The 10,359-nt window shown below is 49.1% G+C and overlaps 5 protein-coding genes across 5 annotated transcripts; 2 read left to right on the top strand and 3 right to left on the bottom strand.

Annotated features, from left to right (window-relative positions):
• Positions 1-2,799: 2,799 nt before the first annotated feature.
• On the bottom strand, positions 2,800-3,688 carry EI90DRAFT_3077872 (uncharacterized protein). Its single transcript, XM_039061746.1, has 4 exons — positions 3,529-3,688; positions 3,325-3,474; positions 3,157-3,273; positions 2,800-3,084 (listed from the first exon to the last, which is right to left on the bottom strand). Exons 1-4 carry the CDS (start codon positions 3,539-3,541, stop codon positions 2,837-2,839), a joined length of 528 nt encoding a protein of 175 aa, XP_038910873.1. The 5' UTR covers positions 3,542-3,688; the 3' UTR covers positions 2,800-2,836.
• A 637-nt stretch (positions 3,689-4,325) lies between these two features.
• Positions 4,326-4,939, top strand: EI90DRAFT_2478999 (uncharacterized protein). The gene has a single exon (XM_039053094.1). The coding sequence runs from the start codon at positions 4,410-4,412 to the stop codon at positions 4,875-4,877; it is 468 nt and encodes a 155-aa protein (XP_038910874.1). The 5' UTR covers positions 4,326-4,409; the 3' UTR covers positions 4,878-4,939.
• A 785-nt stretch (positions 4,940-5,724) lies between these two features.
• EI90DRAFT_3020066 (uncharacterized protein) lies at positions 5,725-6,321 on the bottom strand (the record flags this gene model as incomplete). Its single annotated transcript, XM_039057466.1, has 1 exon — positions 5,725-6,321. One exon carries the CDS (start codon positions 6,319-6,321, stop codon positions 5,725-5,727), a length of 597 nt encoding a protein of 198 aa, XP_038910875.1.
• An 852-nt stretch (positions 6,322-7,173) lies between these two features.
• On the bottom strand, positions 7,174-8,411 carry EI90DRAFT_3020067 (uncharacterized protein; the record flags this gene model as incomplete). Its single annotated transcript, XM_039057467.1, has 5 exons — positions 7,174-7,215; positions 7,248-7,634; positions 7,696-7,795; positions 7,849-7,901; positions 7,992-8,411. 5 exons carry the CDS (start codon positions 8,409-8,411, stop codon positions 7,174-7,176), a joined length of 1,002 nt encoding a protein of 333 aa, XP_038910876.1.
• Positions 8,412-8,569: 158 nt separating this feature from the next.
• On the top strand, positions 8,570-8,948 carry EI90DRAFT_2871746 (uncharacterized protein; the record flags this gene model as incomplete). The annotated part of the gene is made up of 2 exons (XM_039053858.1): positions 8,570-8,672; positions 8,728-8,948. Coding segments are annotated over 2 exons (324 nt in total), but the record flags the coding sequence as incomplete, so codon positions are not given.
• Positions 8,949-10,359: the final 1,411 nt, after the last annotated feature.

The following is a 10,359-nucleotide window of genomic DNA, read 5'->3' on the forward strand; positions in this document are numbered from 1 at the left end:
CTCGCGGGTCACCCGGATATGCGTCTGGCACGTTCCTGACAGTATATACGAACTCAAATCGCTCTTACGTTTTTTCCTTGCTCTATCATTGTTTCACTGAACTATGTCTAGAGCTTATCAAACCCGTTCACAGACGCGCACCGAACCTGGTTCTTCTAGGCTTCCAGGTCTCGGGATGCTTGAAGAACTTTTGCGCAGACATGACCTAGACCCTTCTGAACGTCTGCCATTCCAAAGCTTTACGGCTGACCGTGACGACCCTACTTCCTCCTCCACTCCTGCACCCTCCCGTCGATTCCGTCGTTCCATATTCCAAGACCATGACGAGGCGGCTGCTGTTGAGAGAGATGTCGATCCGGACAGCCAAGCTGATGACTATGACCCTGAAGCTTCTCGTAACCCTACTCCACGTCCTGATCCCGCTAATCCTCTGGACCCGCCAGACGCCCCACTGTCAGGGACGCGTCCGGGGTCGAGAGGGCCCGGGGGTAATGTCCGGCACTGAAGCCATCGCGGGGTGTGGAGCGGGCGTGCGTACTGGCGGGCCCGATCCGGGACAGTGGTCCCTGGCCACTTAGTCTGAAGTGGAGAATGTGAGAAGAAGGTTACTTCTTCAGTTCCCACTTCAGGTACATTTATGTACATGCGGCTTGAGTCACATGACGAGTGCCACATCATCCTCGGAGGCAGCTGCAGGCATCCGGGTGTCCCCGTGGGGGATCCCGAGACGGTCGGTCCGGTGCGGAAATGAGCAGGGACTTGTCAAACTAAACCAAGGACAAGAACCCAGGAAATGGGAGGCAAGGAATGAATAAAGTCAAAGTGGATCAAGTACCAATATTGACAGATTAAATGAATGAATTGGAAGGTGCAATAACACACGGATCAAATGCCAATATTGGCAATGAAATGGGTGAACATAATAGGCACTCGGCAAGGAATGAATGATATGATGCCGAGTGGCAAAAGGCCAAAGGGAAAGCAGGGCCGGCATGCAGCACTGGCACAAGTCTGCGAAATGGGGCACAGGAATCAGCATGGTGCTGATCAGTCCGCAGACAGAGGGTGGTCTGTCAGTGCTGTCACAAACAAAGACAGCATGATGGCCAGCAAAGGTATGGAGTGTTGACCTGACCACTGGGTGTGGAGGGCAACCAGGAGTGTTATAGGAATGGAGTCTCTCGCGACCATGTCAACTGAACGTCCACCACAGCGGGCCCTCCTTCTCCATATCCTCCCTTCTCTTTGTTACCTTCTCCCCGCTTCCCCCCTTTCTTACACGTTCACTCCGCACTAAGCTTTCCCTTATTGGGTTTTGGTGCTGGCCAGAATATTTATTCTATTTCATGAGATTTCTCGCAATCATTTCTTATTCAATAGTTAGCATCACGTTCATGTACGGCAACAGCCAAAAAGACAAAACCTAACAAATAACACACCATCCTCTTCTGTGCAACAACTGTAAACCTCCTTGTGCCAACACTGTATCGTCTGTGTAAGATTGTGTATGTCTCGGTCACTGTCTATATGGGTCATCCCTGCCGAGATTGACGACTCTAGCCACAGATCATCGAGTTCGTGCACGACTCAACTCAGGTATGTGCGAACACCTTTTGTTACAACTCACGTCATTCACCCAGGTACTGGGCTCACGTCTGTCTCACCTTATGGTGAGCATCTGGTTAATTCTACAGATGGATTGGTATTTGATACAAGCCCGTTCCCCTCATCGCTGGTACGCTCTCGCAAGTGCCAAGTAGCCATCGAACCCACCACATGTCATTCGACCTACGATCGACTAACCCCTCCATCACCGGTACGCTCATACGAGCGCCAAGTACCCATTGACACATATACAGACCGTTCACCAGATGAACAGTCTCATACCTCGTTGCCAGTACGCCCATCTGGGCGCCAAGTATCCATCAACCCAGCCTCTAGCAGCTCCCTCAAGGAGCTAGAACATCACTCATTGCCGGTACACCCAATTGGGTGCCAAGTACCCGTCAACCAATTCTCAGGAAGCTCCCTCAAGGAGTCGTTATTTCACTCGCTACCGGTACGCTCCCTCGAGTGCCAAGTACCCGCTAGCCCTAAGTCCTCGACTAGTCCCACTCTGGACATTCTCTCAACCTGTGATCCTATACATCCATGCACGGTACGCTCACGTAACGAGTGCCAAGTATCTGTTGAATCAGACTCCCATTCACCGTGAGGTCTCAGCTTTCTATCAAAAGCTCCACAGCCATCAGACAATTCTAATTACACAACTAGGCTGCCCTACATACATGAGGTGGATGATTCTAAGTCGTTTATAAGGATGGAAAGAAATGGATTGCCCTTAACCCATTTCTTTAACAAGGAGCGGCAGAGGTGCAGGGGTGCAGAGGTGGGCAGAGGTCCGGATGTGGGGAAGGTCCGGATGCGGTGCATGGCTGTGACCACATACCAGAGGATGGGTGTGGTTCAGATGGAGATGAGGCAAGGGGAACTAGAGGGACTGGATGCCAGGAGCACCAAGGGCTCGGGAACTGGAGGTAAGGTCGGAATGCCAGCAGGGTCCAGGGTCTGATTGTTGGCCAAGTCTCACGCAATAGGGCAGTGGGGCCAGACATCGGATTGAGGGCTGGTTAGATTGGGTTTCAGGTCGGCAGATTCGCCTATCGGCATTGATTCACCGCTGACAGAGCCCTGGGATTTGTCAGTTGTGACACCTCCTCACTATGTCCCCTTGGACAAGGGATGGACCCTGACACTTATCAGCTTCACAACCAGCCAAAGGCAGTTCAACTAGTTGGTATAAAAATGCAGGTATTTTACAAGAGTGATGGACTCATCAGGTGCTGCGCCCAGCAGCTGCCAAACTAGCAAGAAAGTGAGCTTCTGTGTTGCAGCAACCAAAATCTAACATCAAAGTATCACGAAATGCATCCTCATCAAAACTAGTGGTCTGCGATAGGCAAATGATGACCGCAATTTTGAATGGTTCTAGGTATGCAGTCAAACCCACACATGAGGGCATCCCCAATGAGTCGGTTACCTGCACCGACTTTGCTGGTGATTTATCACTCATCTCCCTTTGATCTATTGCAACAGTGTTCAGGTCAGTACAGGCAATCTCCAGAGCAGCAACAGGCACTAGTGCCTACAGCTCACCAGTGTTCTCAGCAATCCATGCTTTGATCATCCGACACATCTCAATCACAAAGATATGTCCAGGAACATGCTCCAAAATTGTTTTTAATTCTGGCTGTCCGAGGATTGGTTCCCAATCTAGCGTGACATCAACTTTGTGAATATCGGCTTATGAAATACTTAACTTGCCTTGGTGGGTGTAGGGTTCAATAAAGGCAGAGACAAATGATTTACTGACCTCCCGATTCCACGGTGAGACTCCTATATTGCTATAGCTACCCAGGATAAAAGCATCGAAGATTCTTTGGGCGTTCGGGCGCCATTCTTCCAAGGCTTGGTCTGGACCACCGAAAAAATAAGTTGCCTGGAACTATAAGATCACCATTCACTAACCATCGAATATCATGTATGATAACTGGAAGGCGTTGGGAGTCAACTTCCAAAATTTAGAGCATGGGTCGCCTCAAACTCAACGGCGGAACGAGCCGAGGTTGATCTGAGCTCTTGAGCGCAACAACGACAATGCAGAGCAATCATGAAACCGAAATTCGGCAATATCTGTACGGTGTCCTGGAGAAGTACATGAATGAACACATTCTAATTGGCCATGTCACTGAGGTGGGAGTGCTCCGAGGCGTGGCAACGCGTCTAATGAGTTCCCACTTCCTCTAGCTTCTCTCTCAATGCCTTCCACTTGCGTCTTCAGGCTTCCGGAGATACCCATGACTAGACTATTTCGTGTTTGCAACGTGGTGGAGATCCAGCCACCTGCTGTCGAGCAATGGACTATGGATTCTGATGATCAACGGTATCTGCGCGACCATCTAAAGTGCAGGGCTCCTTTTCAGAGTTCAAAACTGGAGTCCATGCGTATAATAATAAAGTGTGATCCAGGTGCGGTGTTATCAATGGCATCTTATCCAGAATGTGAAACTGATATAGAAGGCCCCTATCTCCTCCTTTGGTATCGAGGCAGATGGTGCGGAACATGAGGAAGGCTTGCTCCTTGAAGCCTCTCGGAGTGGCTGCCATACTGGACGATGACACTTTGATGAAGAGTTGTTAGTTACCATTTCTTCTGGATCCAAGGATTCATCGTTCAACTCGAACACTTCATGGTCAGGAGTCGGGAAGTTGATCACGACCCAGAAGAAACTCGGTACACGGAGCCGTTTCAGAGCCCATTGCCAAACATCACCCGAACTGGGATACCTGGAGGCTCGATTCCGCTTGCCGTCCGAGATTCCCTTTTCCACCCAGACTCACCTCCCACCATGGCGCCTCGCCCAATCACCCCTCCTCTGTTTCTGCGGGACAGTGATCCTCTTCGAAAGCGATGTCGAGTACCTCATTCATCTCCACCGTCAGCCTCAGTCCGGGCGCTGGGTTTATCAGAAAGACCCCGAAACTTGGAATCACCTGCGCGCCAATCGCACGCCGTTTCTGCATTTTCCGAACCGAGTGGGAAGTTCGTTCCTCGTATCAAGTTAGAAGACCCTGAGACCAATCTCACAAGAGAGAACACGGCAGCTGTGGATGGGTGGAGTAACTCTTATTTTGTTTGGTGGGTATCTCATCCTGTTTCATTAGTTGCGTATGTTCCCGCCGCTGCTGACTTCGTCACCTCAGATCAACCTGTACCTTCTCTAATTGCTGACCAGAGCGCAGATGACCCCGGGAGTGATAATATCGATGGAATATTATGGGAACAATCGCCCGAGCCAGAAAGGCACTCTTTTTAACAATCATTGTTGAGTCCCGCATGGTCCGTCAAATTGCACACGGAACGATGTCTCCTTTAGTTCAATCAGATGAACTTTGCAAGAGATTGCGGCTTGAAGATACTATTGTTCCGTTTGGGAAAAAATCTCAAGATATACACCAGAAGCGCAAGTAACTTCGTTGATCAGTGAGGCACTAACTCAGAAGAACGAGATATCGGTGGAACAACCTGTGAGCGATAATGACGAGGGCTTCTTCAACATATGCTATCATCCCCTCCCTCAGCTTACGAGTTTCAAGGATTTACTTGCTCTGCCTTCCATCAAAGGGCTACCTAAATCGCACGGGGTTGACAATTCAAAATCAAAAAATGTCTTCCGACTCGCCAAGGTTCAAGCACTACATATTGACCACACTCATCCCCGTTGGAACAATACAATTGTAGGTTATGATGTCCCTCCCCAAACGGCGGTCCGGCCAAACCGAGGCACCTGCTACATCACACCCGTTAGCACCGTTGTAGGTGATGTGCGCGTCGATTAATGTCCTTAACGCCAGTATGATCGACTTCAACCCTGATCGCGGCTCTATGTCCACACATCCCGGTAAGCACCCAAAATCTATCGATCCCACCCAGCTTTAACATCGAGTGTAAACGTCGTACTCCATTCCACAGCTCAGGGTTGCAACACACAATCCTTTCCAGCCCTGTTGGCCATCTCTGCGCTCCCCGAAAACTCCATTTCCGGTAAGTGTTCTTACAGATAGCTTCAGGAAGCACTCACGGAGCTTGGTGTTGAACATGGTCATCATCTCTGCATTTTTTCCTTGCTCAGCAATACGGGAGGCCAGTTTGATGGACTGAGTTCAGGCCTTCTGTTCATGTCTCCGCCACCAAGGACTGTCCTCCACCAAAATACCGCAAATGTATATCAACCAGAGGTGGAAGAGTGGTGGCTTTGCTTTCCACCCTGATTGAGTCTTCCCATATTCACGATCCCATACAAGGCTGTTGGCATATTCAACCATGTTTGCACCCTTTGCCGGTTCTGCTGGAATCTTCTCTTCATTGTGTTTGACCCGATGGAAGGGAGCCCATGCAGTGAGGATGAACGCAGCAATGAGGCTGATGTGGAATCTTGCATCCGACATATCATAGCTCTCAGTGACCCAATTTGTGAGCTCCTGAGACATTGGGTCCTTCAAGATGTCTTGCTGGATCCAGTCAAGTGGAAGTCGAGAACGTTTGATGACCCATGTAAGGTCACCAAGCCTTGCATCAATCCAGTGCCATGATGCCTGTGAATTTCCCTCTGTAATCTGGGTGCTGGCAATGGAGGCTGCAAGGCGATCTGGATCAGACATGGTTCCCAGATCAGGTCGTCTTGCATTTCTGCTGGGGTATATCAAGTCCGCCCTTGAATCATACTGTGCCCATTGACTCGACCTCCTTGTGGGAAACATGGTGGAATGTGGATATCGATACATCCATCTTGAATCCATCTGAAAGACAACAGCCTCAATGCAGAACTCCTGTTGCCCTTGTGAGGATGATGTGTGTGGGCAAAGGTCTTGCAATGCCTGGAAGACTTGAGTGCAGACTTCCGCAGCAGACCCTTGTCGAAAGAAGGGTGCTCCAAGGCCCTTCCTTGTTGATGATGATTTTTGAACAAGGTCAGGCAGTGTGACCATTGCATACAAGCCACGGACCCATTCATAGACATCAATGCAGGGCAGGTTCTTCAAAATTGAGTGTATGGCTTGAGAGGAGGTGGCAAGTGTGAGAATCTGGCACTCTGTGGCCACTTTAGAATTGTCAAAGGGGTGTGCCCTGGACAAGAGTTCCTTGAGTGCATCAGCTTGGATATTGAGGTGACGTCAGTCATCTCGGTCTGCAGTTGCATAGCTTGCATTCAGGGATTTCTTGATTCCCTTCTCAATTTCATAGAGGGCATCTGTCTCAAGTGTTTCAACCACATAACTGGCTAGTGACTGAAGGATTTTCTCCTCCCTTGGGAGGGAGGTGGGGAGATGTGAAGACCAAGGTGGATATGCTCAATGAAGCAGGTGGCTTTCATATGCTGTGTGGGTCAGTACTCGGCAATGGAAATTCATGCATGATTGAAAAAGTGGGTTATTATTGTAGTTCCATTCACGCATGGAATGACAACAACTTCTCTGTGGTGAATTTTTAGAAAAGCAGTTGTACTTCCATGCGAGCACAGAACTACAACAATAATTTCCCTACAGAGACTTAAGAGAAAGGTCGCACTCCCATGCGAGCACAGAACTACGACATTAATTTCCTCCAGAGACTTAAGAGAAAGGTCGTACTCCCATGCACACACAGAAGAATGACTATCCCAAGGATTAAACAAATAAACACTCACATCATATGTGGCCTGAGAGTAGTTGTACAGAACAACATGCTTTGATGCGAAGCGTGGGACTCCAGCAGCATCTTTCGGCCATCTGGATGCATCGACATCAATCTTTTCCATTCGTTCAAAGTGGATCCCCACCATGTCACTCAGACATGGGAATCCAGTTTCCTTGATTCCGACAGAAAGCAAAAGAGGGTTCATCGCATATGTGGACAGCACCCTTCCTGCACCACAGAACCCAAAGCTACCAGCTCGTTCCAGTGCTGAAAGCAGCTCTTGCAGCAGCAAGTTTGCTGGACATCCCTCTTTCTTGCATCGGACTTCGGATTGGTAGATGTGATCTATGGCCCAGAAGAGAGGGTATGTGGTCCAAAGATATGTCCACTGAAGGACCTAAATCATCCCCATTCCCACCATATTAGACATGTCAAAGATGATCATGACCAACACATACCTCAGGTTTGAAGATGACCAAATTGCACCTGAGTTTGTCTACCAATTCCGGATCAACCCATGTGTCCACAAGGGGGGTGAGAATCTTCTCGAAAATAGCTCTGGAGATCAACCATCAATACAAAGTACAAAACTTCCAATATATCATTCTGACCTTCCAGTCTGTTTCTCCTGTGCAATTCCAGAAAAGTTGATGGTCCAATAATTCTCCAGTCAGAGATCAGTTGGTGGTCGCAAGTCAGGATCATTGGATGTGAGTTTGTGCTTCATTCGGTCGAATGGCATCCCCCGCTCCACATAGGAGGACATCTCTTCAGCCTTTGTGCATTCTGTCAGTTGGGCATATTGTCCAGCAAGAGCAGCAGTTATGGCTCCATGCATGGTTTCAGCTGCTCCTGACCTCCGTGCAATCCGATGTTGCAACTCATTGTATCCCTGGAAAAACACACCCTTTAGGGGCTCCACAGCATGCTGATGAAGGAGGTCCTCAACCTCCTGGGTGTCAAGTTCGTCACCACCAAGCAGTTGGTCATCATCAGATTCTTGGTTTGAGGGTGCATAGTCACTATCGTTATTGTCATCATCACTGTCTTCTCCAATGGGGTCATGGCTTTGTCTTTGCCTTGTTTGAGAAAGCAATTCACTGTTGATTCCCTGTGCAGCCCTGTGGAATTCAGGGAGGACGGTGTTTGCTTGCACATGCCCAAAGCGTGTCATGAATGCTTGTGGGTAGACAGAGATGGACACATTTCCAGTCCGGTCGCCATGATGGAAGTGGTCGCTATCTTGTACCTCCATTAAATAACAACAAAAAACCTCCTGGAGGTGCCATAGAGACTCTTTGGGACCGACTATCTAAGCAGGAGGAGAGTGGTTGGCCCTATGAAAGCAAGGAGGATTGGGAACTTTGTTATTGGTTGAGCATGGAGGGTGTTTCACAAGGAGGGATTAATCGCTTCCGAAAGCTTAAATGGGTGCGTGAGCCTAACATTCCAGATAAATGATCGCTACCAGCTGTGGGATTAGGTGACAGACCATCTGCATCCACCAAGCTGGAAGGATGCAGCTTCAATGTACGATTGGGTGAAGATGATGCCAGGCCCACCTTCATGGAGGTCCGATACAATAATCCTCAAAGAAGCGCCCAATGAGCCACAAACACTCTACTGGCATGATCCCATGGAATGCGTGCACTTCCTATTCCAGAATCCAGACTTTGATGGGGGTATTGCCTATGCACCCTCATGGGTGTATTGTTTGGATGGAACATGGGTTTATTCGGAGATGACGACAGCAAACGAGTGGCACTTTCAGCAAGTAACTCACATCATTCCAGTTAGAGTCCTCAAGCTCACAGTGATGTTTAGTGATTTATTCATGGTGAGATGGATGCCATACATTTCAGGTATCATTGGTGGCATGGTGGAAATCTACATGGATGACTGTCAAGCTACTCGCTACATTCCTGGTTTGCATTGGGGCGATCGAGATGTGAGAGTCAACATCCTTGAAGCTAATATCTCAAAAGGAAAGTTTAGCTTGGGTTTAGTGCTTGTAGACTTGGGGACACAGCTTCGCAGGAAGTACTGCTAGCTTGACCCAGTGTCAGTTTTAGGTTGAGTTAGTTGGGACTGGGGCCTCAGTGAGTCCAAAACCCCAGGTGCCCTTGCAATGGGTGGAAGGGTGGATGGTCCGATGATAATAGTCAGTGGCACTAGGGCAGGTTGGCAGAGTTGTGACAGCTCTTTGTGAACTTTCCGTAACTGGCACCCCCCATGGGAAGATTCTGGGCGAGCTGCTCACCCAGAAAGTTCCCACAGTTGTGGCTGTGATGGTTTCTGGGCGAGTCGCTTGCCCAGAACTTTCCCACAGGTCTGCACGTTCATGTCAGGGATCAGCAACGACCCTGGACCCTATGCCGGCTGTGCATATGCACGTGGGAAGTATGCCGGTAATTCCCGTCTACTCTGCTTACCTAAGCCCCGGTGACCCGGATCATCTCCGGCATTGTTCTGGAACATTCTATGATCACGTGATTCTATCGGCAATCCGTTTGGTTTCCTTATTGCCGGACTCTACATGTATATAGCTGACCCTAAGATGGGGACATCCCTTTCCCCTGGCTTTAATCACAACTAGGTTATCGGAGCATCCTGCGTGAGCATGCGCATCCCCTGACAGTTCACAAATGCATGGATGCGCTTTCCTTTCACTGTCAACCATGGCTGTAGCAACTGTACATTCATATTTCACTTCCTCAGAGTGCATGATAGTGTAGCAGTTATTGCTATTCTACAATGTGAGAGTGTTGGAATGGCAGGTGCCATTGAGAGGCTCTCAACATGTTACAACGCTTGGGTAGTTTCCAACAAGGACCATTTGGGGGCTCCTCAAAATACTCATCCTAGGCATCAGGAAAGCCTGGGAACTGTACAGTTCTTGGCTCTTTGCAGACTTCCCATAACAGGCATCTCCTGTGGGAAGGTTCTGGGCGAGCTGCTTGCCCAGAAAGTTCCCATGGGTCCATGTGCATGTGGGGTCAAGGGCCATACCCTAACATAGTGGTTATGTGTAGTGCCATGTACTGCATGCAGCAAGAGCAGGGAATACAGTGTCTGTGCTGTGAGAATAAAGGCAAGTGGACACCTTCACTTGCTAGCCATGA

Source organism: Cantharellus anzutake, assembly GCF_015039405.1.
Source record: "Cantharellus anzutake strain C23 chromosome Unknown EI90scaffold_71, whole genome shotgun sequence".
Classification (NCBI taxonomy): domain Eukaryota; kingdom Fungi; phylum Basidiomycota; class Agaricomycetes; order Cantharellales; family Hydnaceae; genus Cantharellus; species Cantharellus anzutake.